Source organism: Ctenopharyngodon idella, chromosome 18 (assembly GCF_019924925.1).
Source record: "Ctenopharyngodon idella isolate HZGC_01 chromosome 18, HZGC01, whole genome shotgun sequence".
Taxonomy (NCBI): domain Eukaryota; kingdom Metazoa; phylum Chordata; class Actinopteri; order Cypriniformes; family Xenocyprididae; genus Ctenopharyngodon; species Ctenopharyngodon idella.
This window is the reverse complement of record NC_067237.1, coordinates 26000420-26024257: the sequence shown is the minus strand read 5'-3', so window position 1 is coordinate 26024257 and position 23838 is coordinate 26000420. Positions and strand designations below refer to the sequence as shown.

At 38.2% G+C, this 23838-nt stretch overlaps 1 protein-coding gene across 2 annotated transcripts in view; it reads left to right on the top strand.

The window, feature by feature from the left end:
- Window positions 1-23838, top strand: part of cdh13 (cadherin 13, H-cadherin (heart)) — a 355078-nt gene that overhangs the window by 274727 nt on the left and 56513 nt on the right. For both annotated transcript variants that reach the window (XM_051869540.1, XM_051869541.1), the window contains one exon: window positions 16934-17074. In XM_051869540.1, coding sequence (XP_051725500.1) covers window positions 16934-17074 — 141 coding nt within the window. The remainder of the gene's footprint in view (window positions 1-16933; window positions 17075-23838) is intronic.

Here is a 23838-nt window from a genome sequence, read left to right as displayed (position 1 = left end):
TTGTATATTAAAATACTTTATTTATTATTATATGTTTATTTTATTTACTATATATTTATTTTATTAATATATTTATTATATATTATAACCATCACGGCACATTACAGACATTAGAATGAGTTTATTCCCTTTCCCTCCTCCAGGTTCCTCTCAATCTGTTAACTTTATATTAATGTCGTATTTGGTATTTACCAGTGACGATCAAGAGTGGGTCATATTCATCTAAATTATTCTAATTTGTGATTTTTTTTAAATTGTGCAAGCCCCTGCTGGAAATTTGCATGTGTTTGGATGCTAAAGGTTCATGGCGTGTTCACATGGCATTAGCATGTGGTGCTTCATTAAATATTCTCTCATCAAGGGGAGCGTGTTTTTGTTTTTTTCTCTCTTTTTTTAATTCAGTTTCTTTTTCGCTGAGCTACAAATCGCTTGTAATCAGCCATGGTGACATTTTGCGGCAATTATGCCCTTGCTGTTGACACTTTCCTGAGGAGTTTTTCAGATAAATTATGTCATTTTTACACTTTTGCAGTGGTGATGGTGATAGTGGCAGCCATTTCAAATCAAAGGTTTTACCATTAATCAGAGCTTTATTCTCCTTGCTCAGTCACCTGTACCGATTGCACATTATTCAGGTGTGCGTTTGCATTTTAATGTGCGCCTGGGCGTAATTATTTGTGTGTGCAAGCCTCTTTTTAGGAGCTGTATTACTGGAATAGGCCCGTGATGAACACTTTTGTTGAATCACATTCACACTTGGAGATAAAAAGCCTCTTCTATATACACCATATGTGAATTTTGAGGAAGATGGATTTATCCCAGATGATGGGCTAAATCTCTCATCCCCTCAAGCTCCATCCATCCTGTCTCACTGCTTCGCTATCGCTCGCTCCCTTTCTCCGGGCATTTGTTTACTCGGTCTCCTAAGCAGATTGAGCATTTTCAGCATGTGTGCTCTTCTCCGGAGGAATAGTTCTTGCACTTAGAGACTCAGCCTGGAATAGACCGCAGACGGCAGGCCCACTTTAGTACTCAGTGTGGGGTCTTGGCTCCACTCTCCGTAGCTCCTATCTGCTGCTGGAGGACTGTCAGAGAAGAGTAGGCTTCTCTCTGACCCTTTTATCTGTGGAAGCTCTGCTGTTTTTTTGCCAAATACTCCTAAAGGCTTTCCCCACTGATCTTCGGGAGAGATGGAGACTCTTTTCCCGAGCCACCTAAAGGGATTTAAACTGTTTAATTCAGGTCGTAACTTGGATTATTTAAGTAGTGTTATTTAAGCGTTTAAAAGCCTGTTCTGCATATTTATAGTCGTAATTATGAACCTAATTATTAGTTTTGCACAAGTTATGGTTATGTCCACTAGCATTTCCAAGCCCACGCATTTGGGAGGCACAGTTGTAAAACCTCTCGTGCAGTTTAATGGAGTAAAAAAATTATGCGCACATATCCAGCACTCTCTCTTCTGCTATTTAAATAACAAACTTTTATCTGTGGCCTCTAAATGTCACATATTGGTGTTCTTATGATGACTTACTAACATTTTTAATAATCAGATGCTTCCCTATATGTGATGTGCTATAATTTTATAAGTCAGAGGTTATGAGTTTTGAATTTTGAATGTTTGAGTTTCAGCTTTTCAAATTTACTATGAAATTCAAACAAAAATGTCAATGGTCAGAACATGTTATTTGACTTTACACTTACCTCGGGAAAGTCAGTCAGGAATGTCCATAGTTTGTAAGTTAGTTTGAACTCTTGAGGTTTGAATATTGCTAAAATTATGAATATTAAATATATGCACAACATTTATGCATTACTTATTTTTGTACTAAACTGTCTTGCCTTGTCAAAAATTAAACTTTTTGAAGTTTTACAAGAAAATGCTATTTCAGTCTTTCTACTTCAGTTTTTTTTGTTTGTTTGTTTAATTCAATGTGTTACTTGCCATTTCATTATTGTAATTATTTCACTCTTCTCTGGGAGTTTGATTGACAGGCGATCTGACCAATCATGATGCTGAATTTGCCATTTTGTCCGACAAACAAACCAGACAGGTTAATTAATTAATAAACAGAGTTAATAAATTAATGTGGTGGACTTGAATGTAAAAAAAATGGTGTGTATTGATGTCTTTCTACCAACATATTCTCCAACCAATACGACCATATAGGTCGTTTGTCACTTCCCTGAAATACGACCCATAGGAGCGTTTACTAAAGTTGTGCCCCTATCGACAACAGGACACTTTCATTTTAATTCATGAAATACGACCCATAGGAGCGTTTGCTAAAGTTGCGCCCCTATCGACAACAGGACATTTTCATTTTAATGCATTGTTCCCTTTTATCTGCATCATATTTCGGGTTTTGCGTAACAATATGCAATCATGAGATCATGCGATCGTGGGTTCGATCCCAAGGAACGCATGTGCTCATAAAGAGTATATGCACTATAAATCACTAAGGTTAGGTTTAGGGATGGGGTGGGTGTAGTCGTTAATAAAAAAATGAGTTTTGCTAAATGGAAATAGAAATGATGTAAAAAGTCCACACATTGCATTTAAATGAACACGCATTTTGATTGGTAACGACAGTCATACATAATTTCATGACGACAGACGTAACACGACACTGTCATTATTTTTACGCCAGCTAGAGGGCGCATGACTTTAAAACGTAAATATAGGTCGTAATAAGGTGCTTGAAAAACGACCTATAGGGTCGGTTTTTTTTTTTTTTTGGAGGACAGTCTCCTTTCTACAGTTGAAACAATATACCTTCTAATGTTAATGCATGTTTATTACTAGTAGGAAGAGATGATCAGTTCACATGCTGCTTGAACTGAGGTGCTACAGCGAACAATCACGACACATTAAAGAGCCACAAAACGGTATTTACTGTTTGAATTTCTCAAAAAGTGATCAAATTTGAAAGCTGAGACTGTTACATATCAAAAGTAACCCACTCTGTCTTGTCTATTGTCGCGTTGCCAGTGTCCTCTTTGCTCCGCAATGTATTTTTCACCCTGTGTGTGTATGTGTGTGTGGGTTCGGCACAAGAACATTGTGCAGTTTTGGAATGACATGAGGCTGAGTAAATTATAACAGAATTTTCAATTTCAGGTGAACAAAGAAAGGTTTGAAAATTGTCTAAAATAGGTCCTTTTCTCAAAAACAAGTTTTATGATAGCCACCAGTGAAATGACAGAAACATAAGACTTTACTTTTTCATACAGTACATTAAACTTCTAGGTGAAAACAACTCAAAAATGGAGCCAGTCACATACAGTATTTAAGAGATTCCAGGCAGCTGCATGAGTCCGTGGCATGGGGCGCTTGCTTACCACCTCCCTTCGAGAGCGAGTGTCTTTAGCGGTGCATGGTCACACACACTTGGCCAGGTGAACAGACATACAGATACCGCATGAAAGCTAATGCGGCAAAGCCCGGCCTGTCTACTGCACAGCACAGTGTATAAATCTGCACTAAGCTCCCTCCCTCCCGCACACACATACACACGTCCATTGCTGTCCACAGAGATTGAAGCTGCAACCTGCTGACACGTTGCCATGGAAATGATCCCAGGAGCCTAGAAAAACAAAGGAAGAAACTAAATAAGCAAACACGCTAACAACAGATACCATCACGCATGAAAAAGCATTGCTTTCCACATCAAAGCATAGCCCTAGTTGTGCCAATGATGTGCCCGGAGACTTTTACAAGTTGGGTCTGTGTGGCAGCCCCAGCAGGGCATGTTACACATGTGCATTTTTCAGGCATGGGGGATTCTCTCTCTAGGTTCAGTAAGCTGCAGGCCTTACTGGATACTGAGGGATTGAGATAGTTCTTTCCCATAGTTGACAGTACTTTTGTCATAGAGGAGATGTGTAGTCGCATGCGATCAATAGCGTAGCTGCAGAAAGAGGAATCCCACGGCATTCCCATACACACAAAGAGAGAAGAACATGCCAGGGGTTTCAAAGATGAGTGTGTGTCCTTTGTGCTATGGGGGTTGACAGTATCCTGCTGCAAGTTTTGAATCAAAGATGAAACGCATGATCTGAATTGCATATAGTATACTGTAACTATGATGTCAATAGGAAGGGTAGGTTAAGACCATGATTTATTGTGTGTGCACGCTTGTAGTTCGGTTCGCTTGGTTCGTTTGGTCTGAAAAAAAAAAAAAAATTAAGTCCCGGTCCACTTAGCATTCCCATTGCCATTTTTAACACTGAACCTAAAGGCATAGGGATGTGTTCACAGTCTAATTGGTCAGATTTTATGGCATATATTTTGTGACAGAACTTACTGAACATCCAAAACAATGCTGTTTGCTGGGCTAAATGCGATCGTTGTATGTGTGTAGCCTACATATGATGTTATTTTGACCAGCTGAGAACTCGTAAAGAGCTTGTAAAATGTGTAAAGGAGTCAAAATAGCACCAGAAATCCCTCTGTCTCACACAAAAAAGAATATCTGCTGCGAGGATACTCAGTTCTGAGGCCTGTACCGAACTGTAATGAACAGCATTGTGACTCTGGAGAGAAAAAATAGGTATGCTTGAGCATTCTGTCCTTTTTAGGGTTGCATCTTATGACATCATATCCTGTTTTTGGTTTGCTTACATGTCTTTGCTCCGTGTTGCGTTCATATTTCATTCGAACCACACCAGAGTTTGTTTGGAAGCGGACCAAGACCCATCTTTTCAGTGGTCTCAGTCCGCTTGTTTGGTGCGCACCAGGGTTCGGATGGCAGCATTCACACTTATTCAAATGCACCGCACTAACAGAGCAATCGCACCAGGGTTCATTTTAATCAAACCACCCTTACATTAATGAAACCTTATTCAAAAACATTTTGAAAAATAATATGAAATATATATTTTACATATCTTTCAAAAATAAGATAAAATAAGAAGTTTACCTCTGGGGGCTTCTTCCTCTATGTAGGGGGTCATCATGTAGATGCATGACCACATTTCATGAATTTCAATTGTCTGTTCTAACAGTTAATGTAGCAAATGTTTCCATTTATTTCCCTTAATAATAAATTGTAAGATGAATGATCCAATGTGACTGTTGTGAGTTTAGTTTGAAGCTCTTAGTAGCATGTTAACAATATATCCATATGCAGAACTGTATATATGAATGTTTTATAAATTATATCTCTGAAATAATCAGAACTGATTACTTTTGGGTGGAGTTAAATTTTGCTTACACTTCCTGATTGGTGAAGTCCTAGTTAATGTCACATTGAGCGAAGAGCAAGTACCGTCATATATTCTGAAATGACAGAACGCAAAGCATCTAGGCTTGATCTCAGTCTCAGTGGAAACCAGCGAAACCAGCTTTGGTAAGCAGATTAATCTGTCTCAATCAGTGGGATAGAAAGAATTCGTGCCCCCCTGGTCCCTTAGAGACCTCCCCGGCCCCTGTCGGCAATGTAACTGCTCCCCGGTGGTGGCAGTCTGCCTTTGATCTGTGCTAATCTAATTAACGGTTAAACAGCAACACCTGTGCTCTTCAGCATAAGTGCTGCTGCCACTTCCCAGATGGGCTTTGATGGCCATGATGAAACACCTCCCTCCCTTCCCTTCTTCTTCCTCCTCCTCATCTTCTACCCCCCTTCATCTTTTCACCGGGTCTGGGTGTAATAGGGACTATTTCCTCCCCATTACTGGAATGTAATTGACAGCGATTAGTTTGTGGTTGGACGATGCGCTTGATTAGATTAGCCAGGCTCCTTTTTTCTGCTCTGTTTCATCAAACCCCGAAACCCCAACCTTGACCCCAATTAGCCCCACACACGTCAAGAGATGCTGCATCTCTCCTGCTTATCATCAGCTCATTAATTTGGTTGATGAGTTTCTGTAAATACAGCCAGAGTTAGGTGTTTGTGCTATGAGTCTTTCATGTATTGCAAGGTGTCCTGAAAAACTTTATCATTGGCATAAGCACAGGATTGAACACTTTGAACACTTGTGGTTTAGCGGTGCGTGCGCTTTGTTGAGTCTGGCTTACATCCTCTTCTCCCTACCATTTCCTGACTTTTCTCTACTTTTTAATCTATAAAAGTGGTATAGTTTTTATCATGCAGTAATATGAATTATTACTCTGCACTTTTCATCAAAGTCTCTATGAATCTTTTTTGTAGTGCAAGATGTTCTGAAAAAGTTCAGCGGCATCATATTCACTGGGGCATTAAATCTTGACTGCAGTCAGAGCTATGGCTCACTAGTTAGTGCATGTGCTTATTGGGCTGAGGTTTTCCCCTCTTCTTCCCTTTATGTCATATCCTCTCTTTATTTAACATCTATAAATGTGTCTGAAAGACCAAAATACGTCTTAAAAAGTCAATATTGTTTTTATAACCTGTTTAAAAGACTGCTTGCTTCACACTCTTCTTCAAAGTCTGCATAAGAACGTTGAAGGGATAGTGCACTTCAAACTTCTGTCATCATTTATTCACCCCTCTTCTTGTTCCATATTGGCTTTTGGCCCAGTTTAGACCTGTATTAAGATGCGTTTTGTTCGATTGGATCACAAGTAGACGAGGAAGACACATACCCATTTACCCCTGATGTTTTCATCTGTCTCTTTTGTCCACTTCTGTCCTGATTTCGTCGAGGGGAGGGTCTATTTGTGGGTAAATGTATGGGCTTTTTTCAGGTCTTTCGATTAAATGGACAAAATAAGCTCACTTAAATTACATATGAACGTGAAAGGAGACGACGTAAAAACACACAGAGAGCAGCAGCTTTCGTTTCTGTTCTGATATTCACGAGACCTCGTCGAATGGAGTGCATGTTAGAAATCAGTAATGGTGAGAGAACATTATGCTTAGTATGTTTTTCGTCTTCAGCCGACAAAGTTTAAATCCATTGCACTTAATGTTTACGTGTTAGGTCAGTAGGCGGAGAATAGAAGATCTTTTGTGGTTGTTCGAATGCATTCGACCACATGAGCCTCTATGCTACAAAAGCAATCCGTTCAAATGCGTTTTCAAACACCTCTAGAAGTGGTCGTAAGTGGACAAGCTCAAAATGTTTTAGACTCCATTACACTTGTATTTAGTGTCATCCACTCGTGATTGGATTGACGAAAATGCTTCTTAATATCAGGTGTAAACAGGGCCTTCTTTCTTTTGTGGAACATAAAAGAAGATATTTTGAGAAATGTTGGGAACTGTTTTTGACCATATAATGAAAGTCAGTGAGGTCTGAAACAACATTAGACCCCACTGACTTTCATTGTATGGACAATTTTTTTTCTTTAGTGTTCCACACAAAAAAGTAAGTCATACAGGTTTGGAATGACATGATAGTGAGTGAATGATGACAGAATGAGTTATTGTTTTGGGTCATGCTTATGGGAAATGCAAGTTCATGTCTGACTGATATCAATAGCTGCTTTTCCACTGCCAGACCAGTGCGAGCCAGAGCTTTCAGCGGGCCAGGCTAGGCTAATAGCCCCGGACCTGTAGCACCGAGCCCAAAATCACACTGCATTTCCACCGTCGGACCAGAAGCTCCGCAGCGCTTCACTAAAACCTGCCCGTAACACGCCTCTCTGGAACGACGTCACACAAACCCGTCATTTCACAAACAAATGGAAGTTTTATCAGAAAAATAATCAGAAAGAAATCACTGGAAACTAGCGAGATGAACATGATAAAAGCAGGTGCTTGTTGGCATTTTGTTGTTTATTTAAAGATTTAAAAACCCAAGCATCAATGTTTTACCAAACAAATTGATCATAATGAATTAATTTGTGTCAAGATTAAACATTAGTCACAGAAATAAAGTGGTATTTAGTCCCAACAGTTATATTTTCAGTCTGAGAAACAGAGGAATCCCAAAAAACTGGAGTTGCTTTATTTTATGAAATATGAGGAGCTAAATATGGATATCAGACAGTCCGTTAAGAGATGAGATGTGCTGACAGATAAAATAAATACATGATTGTGAGAGCCTGCGTATATGATTTGTCTGATTTCTTCAAGCCGTCGTATTTACCATGTTTACTATGGTAATAGCGCGCATAGTCTTGGTGATCAGAATCCACATCGGATCACAAACAGAAGTTATTTCAAACACTTGCTGCTGTCTGAAAGTGAGTTTTGAGCTAAAATGTTTTTAAAAGTCTTTAATGCTGATGTTAGCTGGTAACCTACATGTAATCATCCATGGTGCCTCCGTCTCCACACACAGATAAACTCCGCCTTTGTTCATAACCACTCCCTCAAGCCCACTTTGGACCAAGGTATTCGCCGGCCCGAAAAACCCTGGCCGTCGGCCCCAAGGAAGCCCCGACAAGGCACGATCAAGCCCCGGAAGTGACAGTGGAAACGTGACTGGCCCTGGCATGCACTAGCACGCCCGCTTTAGGCCCGACAGTGGAAACGCGGCTATTGTATCATGTTATTTATGTATACTCTCTGATTTTAGGGGCTTTCGCACTGAATAGTTCTAGGAACTCAGTTATAGGAACTACCCACTAGGATAACTAATTTCTGTTACTGATTGCATTCGCACTGGGAATAATAACTCTGAAGCGGCTGACAGCGGAGTCTTTAAGTGCGGCATTTACAAACGCTAAAAACTGGTGGATGGAAGATGCTGTGATCGGAGCTGCGTTTGTTGTGTGCCGTGGGTTTCGTGATAACGGAGATGGAATCTGTACGCCTAATTTACATGACTGAAAGAGCAAAAAGTGGGGCTAAGAGACGAAATTTCCTATGACAACTTTCAGTATTACATATTATCGAGGCAGAGAAAAGAACACAACCCTGCAAACAACAGGTAAATGCCGTTATCACTGTTTTCCATGTTCTTGAAGTAAATATGTTTACATAGCTTTTTGAAAATGCCGGGTGCCAGTGTTTGACATGCGCTTGACCAATCAACATACACTTACTTTACTGATAGTTCCTATAGTGCTGGTTTAGGCCCTACTCTGAAGTAGGAGCTAATTTAGTTCCCTCAAAAGGAGCTCCTAGAAATAAAATCATTCCTAGTTCCTGCGGTGCGAAAACGGCAAAATCCGGGTACTTCAGCCAATAGTTCTAGGAACTATGAAAAGGTTCCTTTATAAAAGCCCCTAAAAAGTGTTCTGTATTTTAAAATCCACAGTGTTTTGATCATCTGGGAAAATTACTGATTGCTATGCACAACCATTCAAAGTCTTCAATTCGTGCTTTTAACCACATCTGTTATGGAAATACCTGTCTTAGTTCACAGCAACAGCAGTGTGTGTGATATTAGGTGATTGCAACCGGGTTCTTTAGTTGACATCATCCCCTCTGTGTCTCTCCGGATGCCAGGATGTTGACTCAAGAGAGCCACGGGGCAGAACTTCTGTTTGAAATGTCAGAGGCAGGAAAGCGCCAGAGATCAATCCTTGCCCGTGTCACATGTGCACACAAAAACACACTCTAAATCTAGACAAAAGGACAACAGATGAGGGGAAAAAAAATAAATGAGGCTCCCCTCTGGCTCTTTCACTAGAGGCAGAACTTGCTTTTTGCGTGGACCCTGCGCGCCACCAGTAGCCCTTCTATTAAAAGTTTTTTGGGGGGGGGGGGCATATTCATTCAGCCACAGTTGGTTGTTTCACACACTCACCTTTTCAACTGTATTATCATGGGGCAGCACATAATACTAGCGCTGCAGTGACAAGTATTTCCATACTGAGGACCGTTCAATGACTTCTCTATTAATATTCAAGCACAGCCTCAGACTATAATAAATTGGGTTATGTCATTAGCGGAAAACGATATCTTGGTGCGTATTTGCCAAAGGGAGAGGAGTTTTAGGAGCAAGCGGCATCCTTCTGTGAGCCAGTGTGTGGCGAAATCTGAATAGCTTTCCAAATTGACATGCAACGCTCGGATGATCGTTAATCATAATTGGACACATATTTGCATATTGCAGTGTCAGTGGCTTCGTCATTGGGATTGTTCATGCATTAGTGTTCATTTTTTAATGGCAATTAGTCTCCATCTCATGATTCATTTATAAAATAAGGCTAGATTTTTGAGCTCCATTAGTGGACGTCCAATGAATCAAGCGACCAAGCGCAAAGAGATTCATCAGATATGACGGCTGTTTGCTGCTTTTAAGTCATCAGTGAATACGGGGATGAGAGACATGCTGAAGGAGGCAACACATAAAGAGTTTTGCAGGAACTTCAAACACACTATGAAGCTGCACACGTGGCTTTGTGAGGAAAATGGTAAAAAGGCGAAGCCCATTCAGCAGTGTTCATTCAAGCGTAGTGTGCAGTAAGCAAATTGGTCTGAATCTAGGAGTTGTTCAATTAAAACTCTGCAGGATTTGTGAAGTTTTTAAACAACTTTTGTAGGAGGAAATGTCTTTATTACGTGTAGCAAATTGCCAAATATAAGATTAGCCTTTGTAAATTATAATATAATATAATATAATATAATATAATATAATATTATAATATAATATAATATAATATAATATAATATAATATTTGTATTAAAGGGGTCATATAATGCCACTTTTACAAGATGTAATATAAGTCTCTGATATCCCCAGAGTGTGTATGTGAAGTTTTAGCTCAAAATACCCCACAGATAATTTTTTATAGCATGTTAAATTTGTCACTTTTTGAGGGAGAGCAAAACGCTCTGTTTTTGTGTGTGTCCTTTAAATGCAAATGAGCTGCTGCTCTCAAGAAAAGGGCGGAGTTTCAAGAGCTTGTGTTAGCAGCGCCAATTACCTCACGCAGACTCAATGAAAATGTTAGAAACCGTTCAGCCTTTTATGTTCAAAATGGAGTCGGACAATGATGGAGAGACTCAAAGAAGAAGTGACAACATGTAGAATGCAACAGGATGTTTCTGAATGGTTAGTTGATTAATTTATGTAGCTGATGTGGAGATAACTATCTTAAAGACATTGATATATAGCATATTCTGTCATGATAATCTTTAAATCGCTTATTTGGGAACTGTTGTAAGATGCCTAGAGAGCCAGAGAATAAATGCTGTATTAAGATAGAACAGGTATAGTTTAGTTTAATTAGTTATAACTTATGTTGTCATCTTGCTTTTATGACATGCTATTCCATGTTATTGTATTGCAATAACATGGCCTCAACCCTTTGTTGCATGTTCTCGGGGGCAGGGTTTATGTAAATTTTAGGGTTAATGATGTCACCAGCCCGGGAAGAAGCTTGTTGTAGTCCCTACCAGCTGTTTGTTGTAGTCCTTAAACAGAGAATTCTTTAAAAGAAAATATCTCGCTTTGCATTGAACTTTCAGCGTTGTAACTTTGCAGATGTTGTTTATGCTCTAACAGCAACATTACACACTAACTAAATTTAAAAAGTGAAATCATAATCAACCACCCTTTTAAAATGTGTGTGTGTGTGTGTGTGTGTGTGTGTATATATATATATATATATATATATATATATACATACACACACACACATTTTAATACAAATGTTATATTATTCTATTATATTATATTATATATGGGGGGTGTGTGTGTGTGTGTGCAATATGTTCATTTTGCACCCTAACAATGATACGTTACACAAAGGTGAGTCAAAAGTAGGTTTAGGAGTCCCAGATACAGCCTCTAGCTGTCTTAGGTCTTGGCAGAATCATTTATCAAGTCTGGTGTGACCCACAACCCTGTTGCTTCTTGAATTTAAGTTTACTCATTGAATTCTGTTTACTCAGATTGTTCGTGTGTGTATTTGCAGTCAGGAATTGACTACAAGGATCATCGCTGCAGGTGACGTTTAAGGGTCAGGAGATTTTCTCGACTAACTTCACTGATGTTGGCTCAATTTCCATCTCGCCACCTGACTGTCACATATCCAACGCATCTGCAGCCACATTCTTCACAAAGCATCCTCATTTTATTTGCATCAGCACCCAGCCGTCATCACATTTAGACAACCGTTACCGAGCGCCACGCACAGGGTGTTAGCTGGGGATTTCCAGGGGAGCAAATTTGTGATGTGTTCCTAGATGTGCAGTGTTCAGGCTGACTGGCGTTGTGACTCCCCTCTGAGCTCAGAGGGATACAGAGCCAAAGGCAATGTGCCATGATCCAGCAAGCTGCTCTGCCAGTCGGCTACTAATGTCTGTCTCACTTGGCCCAGGCTGTAATGCAAATATTTTGCCGAGATGAACATGGAAATCATGTGTGAATGTGAATTATTTGGTTGTTAGATATCATCAGGATGAGAACTAATGTAATATCTATTATCCTAAATGTAAAATAATAACTTAAAACCATTAAAAAATATTTTATCATTCCCATAAAAGACAATAAAAAATGCTAAATGAGATTTTGAAATATGCAAATGTGAATTATCTGGTTGTTAGATACCATCAGGATGAGAACTAATGTAATATCTGGCACTCATCACACACACACACACACACACACACACACACACACAAAATACTCTTTTTGGCTTTTACAATTCTGTAATCCAATACCTTACCACTATTAAAAATATATTAACATTCCCATAAAAGACAATATAAAATGCTAAATGAGATCTTGAAATGTCTTTACAATGCATTTACATGTAAAATGCAAGAAAATGAAGGACCGAAGTGTTAATATAGACTTAATGAGTTGATTTAAATGATTTTATACCATCATATGTGCTTTACTAAAAACATTATGCACAAAAAACAAAACAAAAAAAAAAACACTGAATGACAAAATTCAAAATGGCTGCATAAAGTGAGAGAAAAGAGGGGGGAAATGGCAGATTTATTCAAGGTGTGGATGACAATGATAAAAAGTAATAAGAAAAATCGAAAAAAAGGAAATGAGGATAACATTCCAGGGATTGAGTGGAAACGCGGAATCTTATAACCATCCAGATTGCAATCATGTAGAAGTATTAAAACCGCCTGTGAGACATACAGGAGACATTAGCATATCTACAACTTACACCAACTTAGTTAAAGCTATGTGAAAAAGCACTTCACATAGTGAAAGGTGTGAGAGAACCAGCTGGAATAAAAATGAAATACTGTAAGGAAGACGAAGACATGGCCAGCAGAAAGATAGAGAGATTCCTTTATTAGACAGCTTTATTCATCATTTCAGCTGCTTCTTCTGTGGCTTTTGTATGGACCATTATGTTCTTTGGAAAGAAAGGTAGACCGGTGAATAGGCTGAGAGGTTAGGAAAGGCAGATAGTTTCTTTCAAAGCGCTTGAGAGAACAAAAAGCGGCTACATAAGCATAATTATGACATCACATCCATTGAAGCAGACAAGGTGGTATCTCGTTCAGCGGGTCAGAGCCAGTTCCGTGCATATATATCCACCTTCCAAAGGCTATATTATTTAATTCTTTAGACACTCTGGCCATGGGAAAAGCCTTGATCTATTATACAAGATGCTCTTGATTGAATTTAGACTGATTCATAATGAGCGATACTGGACGGCCAACATGAAATTTATCTGTCGTAGAGAGAACCTCAAAAGACATGCAAACTGAATCCGGCATGTTGAAATGATTGACATAACTGGGGCACAATACAAATTGTTATGCAATGTGAAGTTAATGTATTGTGTCTCGTTTCACATTCAGATGCAGACCTGGGATGTTTCAACACTCTTCCAGATTGTTTTAGCAGGTTTTGTAGTTTTTTTTGACCTTCAAAAGCACACAGGGAGGTCACAGGTGCATCACTGCGAAAGATTTGAGCGGGTGAACGCGAGAGATGGGAGACTCATTAAGATGTTGTCACGCTACGCGAAAGCTTTGCGCGAGACTTTGACGGCACCAAGATTTAATCTGCGCTCACCTCCCTCTTATCCAGATGGGTTTCTCTTCTTTTTTTCAAGTCACAGGTCTGTGAAGTACCATCTGTTTATCAGCAGTAAATAAGTTCTGAGTCGTTCGTCAGTGACAGCCATCCTAGCAGATCTCAGCCACCGGAAGCACTGCGCTTCATGGTGGTTTTAAAAAAATAAAAAATAGATTTCAGCATGATATGTCTGATGAGGTGTAAAGCTAGACTGTTAGAGATATTAAACAAAGGACAATGGTAACTTCGTTCTGCATTTATTAGCATTTCTTATTCCACTTCCTGTGAATTACAAGCAATTTGAGTTGATTTAAGTGTTGAATCACATCAACAATGTAGTTCCTATGTGCCATGCCTCTTCAAATGTTTTCAGATGTTTGAGATTTTTAATCGCAGCTTTACTTGCAAGCAATTCTCAGAAGAAAAAAAAAAACGTCTACATTTGGTCAGTTTAGTCAATTGGCTATTTACACAGATCATTGCTTTAAATATGAAAATTCGGCTACCACATACCCTTTAATATCATTCTAATACCTTTTAATATCATTCTAAATTATATTATATTATATTATATTATATTATATTATATTATATTATATTATATTATATTATATTATATATTAGGTCAGTGTCTCTGAACGAGATGGTCAGAATGTTAAAGGATTAGTTAACTTTAAAATGAAAATTACCCCAAGATTTCCTTAACCTCAAGCAATAGGTGTATTTGACTTTTTTCTTTCTGATGAACACAATCGGAGTTATATTAATAAAATTCTGACGCTTCCAAGCTTTATAAAGACAGTGAATGGGACCAATAAAGCTCAAGAAAGTGCATCCATCCATTATAAACGTACTCCACAAGGCTTCAGAAGGTTAATAAAGGCCTTCTGAAGCGATGTGTTTGTGTAAGAAAAATATCCATATTTAACAAGTTATAAAATATCTAGCTTCCACCAGACCGCCTTTCATATTCAACTTACGAAAAAAGTGTAACTGACGTTGCGTCAGTTACGCTTTTTTCATAAGTTGCATACGGAAGGTGTAGGACGTAGTGTAAGCATTTTGAACTGCGAGAGGCATTACACTTTCTTCGTAAGTTGAAAACGGAAGGCGGTTTATTAATATTTATTAATATAACTCCAGTTGTGTTCATCAGAAAGAAGAAAGTCAAATACACCTAGGATGGCTTGAAGGTAAGTAAATCTTGGGGTAATTTTCATTTTAAAGTGAACTAATCCTTTAATATTTCACAGTTGTTATCCTATTTGAATTAAAATTAAATAAGTCTGGAGGAGTTTTCCACATTTATTAGATCATTGGGTTTCTTAAATGTTATGCCTCAGTTAAAAAGTTTTTAAAAAAATATACGTCACTATTTTTTATCTGCAATATACTGTGATTTTAAACTTTATTAATTGCAGCTTTGTTAGAATGACATACTTCTGAGCCACTATTTGAAGCCTGAGATAGCAAGAGTAATTTATACAAAGAGGCAATGCACCATGGGTAAATGACTGCAGCACAGGCCTCCTGGGCATTATGTGAAACAGATGGATGAGTTTTATTAAGCATGTGGTACTTAACACTGCGCTGAGTGGGATTTCAATAAAGGAAATAAATGTTAGCATTAACAGCACCTCCCTGTGTAATGTGCCATCATGGCTTTCCAGTAGGGTTGACTTATTTTAACAAATGCTTGTTGTCTTGGATTTATGAATATTGGGCTTTTGGTCTAGAGAAGGTTTATTTCCCATATGATGAGTAGGTGGTGTTTGATAGAGATGAAGCAGTTTCAGCCACTCCGAAAATTTGTTTTGATGCATTTATACCTTTTTGTTTGCTTCAGAGAAACCATATGTCTATACAGTATTAAGATTTTGTGCCCATTTCTTTAGCTTATGTATTATTCATGCAGTGATTGCAGGATATTTCACCTGAAATATCTCTGAAATAACCTTGGCTTCTCTCAAAACTTAATTTCAGGAATATGTTTCTGTCTGCTGTCTTTCACAATCTCTAAAGAAAACTATGTAATATAAGTAAACTTTATAAGAAAGGCACATCTTGAATAAAAATGCTGACAATGTAGGTGTTTCTGGTATCTCTCTTTCACCCGAGAACTTGTTTCTAAAACTGTGAGAACTTTTAGCTCATAGTTGAAGAAAATAAACTCTTTTCTTTTGACAGTCATATATTTATTTAATTTGAGGTTGATCAAAATATTTTAATAACTTGACATAATTACAGCTTAGTCGGAAATGACACAAAATAGAAATATTCTACTCACAAGTGATATTTAGTTTTGATCATTGATCATATTTTTGTATTGATTGAAAAAATGTGTATACAGTACATACTGTATATATATAAGTCTGGGTCTGGGACAATTTAAATGTAACCGCATCGGTTTTAATGTGACCTTAAAGAAAAACGTATGTTAGTTTTAATATAAATCCACCATTGGGACAAAAAAAAGAGCCTTAAGCCCACAAAGTTTAAGCCCACACATTTTTTTTTTTTTTTTTTCTCGTTTTCTCTCTTGACATTCCAGTTAAGAACGTGGCCTTGAAGGAAAGGTGATGTGGGCGTTAATTGACATTTAGATGTTTTCTTTCAGTATTACCTTTGAAAAGAGACTGAAACTTGACATTTATTTAGACTAGCACCTGTCAGGGAACGTCAGTGCTCTTGCATGAAGCCTTTATCATTGTTTCGTGACCATCCCTGAAGAAGGCCTTACACAAGAGTAAATGTAAATAAACAAAAGGATATTTTGGTCTCATAGATCACCGGTCAATCATGAGCAATAATTAACTTTTTGTACCGATTGACTTTAGCGTTTGAAATGTCAGTGATGAACTACGGGACCCTTTTTAGCTGAACCCATGATTCAATACAATGATTGGTTAATTAGATCCTAATTGCTCCACTTTTCCAGTTAATTTACAATGTAAGCACTCATTAAAAGTATGTGATGCTTTTCAGTGCATATTGACAGAGTCTAAGCAGCACTAAAGCAGCTGTGAAACAATGACTTGTTCTCCATTTAAGCCACTTAAGTTGTTATCACAACTGTACTCCCTCTATCTAACTGTTCACAACTATGTGTCCGCAGACTCTTCCAACCACGCAGTATGAGCTGGAGATTGTGGCGAAGGACATGGCAGGAAGTGAAGTGGGACTGACAGGAACAGCAACAGCCACCATCACCATCACAGACAGGAACGACCACGCACCTGAGTTTACACACTCACTGGTAGGAGGAACCTATTTTTCATCTCTCTTCTCATTTTTTCTTCCCTTCTTAGTGATGTTATTTATTGACAGTATGTAACCTTCTCCATAATTTTCGGTCTTTGGGACCCAGAAAGACTGAACACAGCTTTCTAGTAATACGAGTGTTATATTTCTACTCCAAACTGTAAATAATCATTTTAATGGCTGTTGTAAAATCGTTTTTTAGAAAGTGGCCTCTAAAGATTCCAATTGATTTTCAGACTTAGTCAGAATTATGAGATTTATTAAAAAAAAAAAAAGAAGTCTCTTATGCTCACCAAGGCTGCATTTATCTGATCAAAAATACAGTAAAAACAGTAATTGTGATCATAATTGCAACATCGTTAAAATAGTCAACGTTACTACAGTGGTTCAACGTTAATTTTATGAAGCGACGAGAATAAATACTATTTCTTCGCAAAAACAAAAATAACGACTTTATTCAACAATTTCTTCTCTCCCATGTCAGTCTCCTACGCAGTTGACGCAGTGAACCCAGTGCAGTGCTTCCGTGTTTACATCAGAATGGTGGCTCATTATTGGCCGGCTCCTGCATCAGCATCACACACATGCGTCGTGCTGCTCACGTGTACAGCGTCAGTCAATACTGAGCCGAAGAAATTGTTGAATAAAGTCATTATTTTTATTTTGTTTTTGCGCACAAAAAGTATTCTTCTCGCTTCATAAAATTAAGGTTGAACCACATTTTGTAACTGAATATTGCACCCTCTGAACAGCTGACTATTGTACTGCATTCACTTTCTTTTGAAATGATTCATAGCAGTTTGATGCAGCTTAACACCTGCAGTCATCTACCATGAGGAAAAACACAGTCATCTACCATGAGGAAAAACACTCAAGCTTCTCAGTCCAGAAGGCCTTCACCAATCATTTCCAATTGTCAATCACTCAAGTCACACATATACAAACAGAAGCCCTCAATGCTCGGCCAGGGCCTCAGCTATTCACTCAGATACACTGACCTTGTGAGAAAAAGCCCCCCCTGCATCAATCACTTTAATCTCAGGTGCACTGCAGTGACAGCTGTGCTTCACAAATACTCACACACAAAGGTGATGGACTGGGTCCTTCTCAGTCGCTTATCCTCTGCGACCTCCTGTTTGCAGTCTGAAATGATTGTGTTATAGTACTCAGTGTCTGCCCTAGCAATAATGGTCTGTCCATGGATGGAATGTATTGTTTGTACGTGTATTGTTGTTGTAATCATTGGTATTTCAGGATTTTTTAGCTACACATTTTAGCTATAGGCTATAAAATACACATTAGTCTTTTGCTAAACAGTCACAAATAGAGGCCACCTCTGCCATTCAGCAATATAAAACCCAGAGGGCAAGAAAACTGCACTTATGCTATGTGCAAACTTAAGCTGCATGTCCATTTGAGCCCACCTGTGATAAATTTGTCAGAAAATGCTACACTTGCACTTTGCTAGCCAGCGGAGGGAAAACAACTATGCAAGGCTGATGCAGAGACACTTATTTTGAGCTGTATGGTTATTTTAGAGGAAGTGCCCTGGGCTGTTGTCAGATTCCCAGAGACATTACTTCTACCCTCTCTTGGCCCATTCCCAAGATGCACTGCTGTGCCAGGGAGAAGGGCTTTCTGACTGGTTGATGTGGACACTCATTTAGGTTACCAAGTGTCTTTGACAATTGCTGCTGCGTTATGTTGTTTACTGTAAATACTAACACCATGAATAGGCTATATGCAAAGAATTTGCATAAAAAATAATTACATTAAAATTATTATTAAAATTAGTAATGTGGGGACTGATTTCTGAGAATCATTGTTGAACACTGTTGATATTTGAAATCAACCCAAACAAACACACCCCTTCCTTCATTGTTTCGCCCCTAAAATGCATGAACACAGAATGCAAGAGTGTCTCTTTATCACAACAGAAGTGAAGCAAAATAATGCTTTGTGAAAAAAAGAAAAAAAAAAAAAAGTGAAGATGACGAACGAACAATAAGGAAGAACAAAAATGAACACACATTACACAAGAGTATATACAAGCAAGAGTTCGTTGTAAGTTGCCAGCAGCACACTAGCTCCAAACAAACAGTGGCATTCAAAACCAATATCACTCACGTATGGATCAGAAACAGCGCAAACTCTGTGTCCATTTTCAGGCCTTCCTGTTTAGGTCTCTCCAGTGCTGGAAAGCTTTTCTAATATTAATGAGTGTCCTAAAGCTCTTTCCTGATCATAACTCTTCTTTTCCCAGTGATATTCCTCTGACAATTTTCTCTTTTTGTAATGTCTCTCAGCCAACTCTTTTTCAAAAGTATTTCTTCAAATTACCCTCTTGCTCATTCTCTCTCCTCCCCCATCAAGAGTTTATATGCCCCCTGCTGCTGATTGGCTAGTTTGTTATGGTGCTCAGTCCGATCCATGTTCAACAGAGTTTCTCAGAAATCGCTTATGCACCTTTAATGTGAGTATTTAGAAGTGGGTTATTTTGAGGTTATGTCAGAAATGTTATCAGATAAAACTAGAATATAAAATATAAAAACTACATCTGTTTTTTTGCAAATTGCATCTGCATAAAGAAAATTGATTTTAAATGAGCGGAGTGTACTAGGTTCACCAGCATGAACACTGATCATCATAATGGTGACTAGAAGATAAAAATGTAATCAACATTAATTAGAACTAGTACTTTAGATAGTGACATCTATGTGAGCATTTTTATTAGTATCTTTATTCTCATGTCACTTTACCCCGCTCCTTAACAAGAAGCGTGTTTGTGTTAGTGTGTTTTTAACAAGCACTTTCCATGATAATTTTTCTCCATTTACCAGTCTGACAGGGTCTGAGCTGACTACAGCACCTCCTCTTTGCACACGCTTGAAAACACTCTTGAATATGCTGTGAAATCCAGCAGTAGCAAAGCATGCTGTCTACTCACAGGTGCTTTTTGAGTGCATGTCTTTGTTTTTGGCACAAGTCCACCCCACGAGACTAGAGAGTTGTGGTTGTGGATCAGCAGAATATCCCCTCTTCCTCTCACAGACCACTGTATCTGACAGACCTCAGTAAATATTCATGAAAAATGACTTTGAAAGTGGTACATTTTAAAATTTCAGTCCTTCTGAAAAATGCCTAAGCTGGTTTGCTGGTTTTAGCCAGCTGACCTCCTGGCTGAAACACCAAAGCACTAGCTTGACCAGGCTGGGAGACATATTGAACTAATGTAGCTAAGAGCAGCAAACCAGCATGAGCTGTTTCTTTGGGAGAAAACCTGAGGATTTAAATGGATAGTTCAGCCAAAAGTCCAGTCGATGGCCACCAAAACTGTTTGGTTACCAAAATTCAAAAAGTATTCTTTTGTGTTCTGCAGAAGAAAAAAAGTGATACAGGTTTGGTACGACGTGAGGGTGAATAAATGACAACAGAATTTAAATTTCTTCTGCTTTACCATTTATCTTTCTGCGATAAAGCCCAGATTGTTACTTGCCCCAGAAGTGAGATAATTTACTTCCTTATCTCCCCCAAATTTTGCAAAAGAGCAAAAAGCTTAATCTCAAAATCACCCAAAACTCTTGACTTTTAAATAGAATTTTTAGAAGAAACAAGCAAAGAAAAACATGACAACTTCACACATTTCCTAATTTTTTTCTTAAATAACAAATGTTTAACTTTAGGGATTTACAATCATAGCATAGTCTTCATCAGAAAGATTTTAAGTATACTGTATGATCATAGCCACAGTTTATCATTTCCAGTCATTTATTGTCATTGGTCCAATCTGATCTAGCATCAAAAAACAGGATGGCTTATAGAAAACTGCTTCTATCTCTACTCCAATGTGAATCCACCCTTTAGCTCACTGTATTGTAAAACCAATACAACTCTTAATAAAAACTAACAGGCCTACACAATGAAGCTGTATTATTTATTTGCATCAGCAGCACAGCTTCACAAAGATCTTTTATTCAGTATCTGGTTCTTTATGTTGTAAATTGCTCATCACAGTGACAATCAATTGGAATTTAAACTACCCCACTGAGATCATATCCTCAAATGAACCTGAAAAAGATCAGGGAACTATCTGCACCTCTTGTAGCACATCGACAAACCGCCTGGCCTCCACTAAGCAGCAGAGCTTTTGGTTTTCCTTTGACCTCAATTCATTTCATGTATTTAGCATCCGAGCCACCATTGAACATTTGTCTTTTAAAATAAATGTCTGCAGTGTGTGACAAGAGAATTATTGCCTGCCCAAAGATAATTCTAGACCTCGGTCAATGTATGGGGTCACGTAACAGTGTCCCGCAGCGGGAGTATTATTAGGATAATAGCAGACCTATCCATGCTCCCTCTATTTTCTCTGTGTCCCCGGGTCCCTCTGACTCCTGCTTCCTGATTCGGGATCTTGGAGCTGTGGAGGGAGATGCCAGAGGCTGTGGTAGTTGCTGCAGGTGGTATGTACATGCCCGCCCACCCACTGGCACTTTGTGATAACTGGCATCTATTTCCGATGAACCCCTTCCAAGTGCTGCAGCAGCCACTGATCCGGCTTATCATGCCTGTCACTCAAAGGGAAGTGACAGCTTATCTGAGCTGCCTCTCTCCCCTGCAGTGACAGTACGGCGCTGCCTCCGTCAAAATGCTAATGACATCAACTATGATGGCTACAAGTCCGCAACATGATTGTAACAAAAGTCGGGTGCGCTTTGGGGGTCAACTCTGATCGGATGGATGTTCTTATTTGTTCAATGGCCAATTGACTTTGCATTTACAGGGCTCCAGACTAACATTTAAGAGCAGTGGCACTGGTGGATGCAAATTCATTTTCATGAACAAAAACAGTAATATCTGTAAGAAAATGAACAATCTCGTTTTTATAGGGTAACATTTAAATATATGCTGTCAGAGTTAGGAATCTACTCTTATTAAAATTAACCATTGGTCTTCCGTAGTATCATATATTTGTAGATCACGATAACCACAGGTAAAACCACACATGGCACATTGATATACAAGGTCTCTCTCACATCTCACAGATGTTCTCAGGGTGATTTTAAACATAGAAAAGGAATACTGCTACTCGGTGTGACTGGCTTTGTTCCAAAGTCTAGTGAACTGCCTAGGCTGCCAATCTCAGAATAATTATACTGCCTTCTGAGATATCTTGTTTTGGCCAAATTTTAGGGCAGAATTGCATGTATCCTTTTCAGAGAAGGCAATCCCAGAGTGCATTGTAAAAAGCTCAGAGAAAAAATAAAAAGAAGAAATGAAGAGGGTGAAGAGGTCTTAGAATAAATAAAGGATTAAAGGGAATAAAGAAAAAGAAGAACACACACACACACACACACAATCTTATATATATAGTTCAGCTTTAGATGCTGTGTAGAATGGAGCTGCCTATGTAGGCACTAGACAGTAAGGCATCTTATCTGGTTTTAGAACAGAGCCAAGGGATCTGGACCATATGCAGTAATTGGGCTTTAGTCATTTTGACTATGATGGTTCTTGAACTAGGAAAGAGGAAAATAAGGAAGGGCAGTCAAGATGTTCCCTATCACTCCTCCCAACTTGGCTTTTAAATTTTGTCCATTGTGTGCAAATAGAGCCATAGTTCACTCAATATTTTTATGGATTGAATCATTTTGACTCCCACTTGATTTTCTCAGTAAATGAATGACCTTTTGGTTCTGCAAATATTCTTTCTTCATTATTAATCTTAGCAACCTTTCCCACTCTCCTGTTCTGTTTTTTCCCCTCCAATAAGAGGACAGATAACATGTCCAGATGTCAATTCTCTTGTGAGATGAAAACAATTTGGTTACCAACAGGAGTAAAGTCAGTTTTAGCCTTAATATTATCGATGATGTGAAATGATGTCCCATTTACTGCCCCAGAACCCAATTTCAGGAACCCCATTTCTGATGTAGCTCAATTCCTACAGCTACACCAGCAATTATTTATGGTCATGGAATTATTATTATTATTATTTTAAAGAATGTTTTTGAAAGAAGTCACTTATGCTCACCGAAGCTGGTTTTATTTGTTTATAAATGCTGTAAAAGAATGCAAAAATGCTAAAATCAACAATTATTTCAAACATTTGACCAAATGTGTATGTATAGTGTGCATTGCAATAGCACGTCTTAAATGAAACATATTTCTTTGTCCTTGACAAAGGCACTTCTATTGAAAAGTCAAATAAAGATAATTACCCATGACAATTCTGGTCCCAAAAATAGGTGACTGTGTTTGCTGCCTGATGCTAAGTAATCATGAAAGGCACTTTCAGATCCACAGTAGCACTACTAATAATGACAATACTTCAAAAACACTGATTTTCAGAGCAATGTTCTGCCATTTAGTGTCTATGAGGACTCTGAGAGACTCTCTAAAATATCTTCAGGCCTGAAAAACACATGCAGATTTGTAGAATAAACTACAGTGGCTCATGGTTCACAAATGTCATGATTAGAGCAAGAGGTTTCTTGGAATTTAAAGTACATACTGTACATAGATAACAATTTATAAAAACCTTTCTTAAGATACATTGTTATTCAATACTAACAGTATGATTAACAGTAATGATTAACAGTTCAGTTACTAGTTTTACATATAGAATGTACAGTATATCCATGTAAATTCATGTTTGAACTGCTGATCTGTTAAGCACCAAATACATTTCTATGAAGTTTTATCTATGTATGTTTTAGATATTTATTTAATATTAATATCAAAGCACCATTATACATT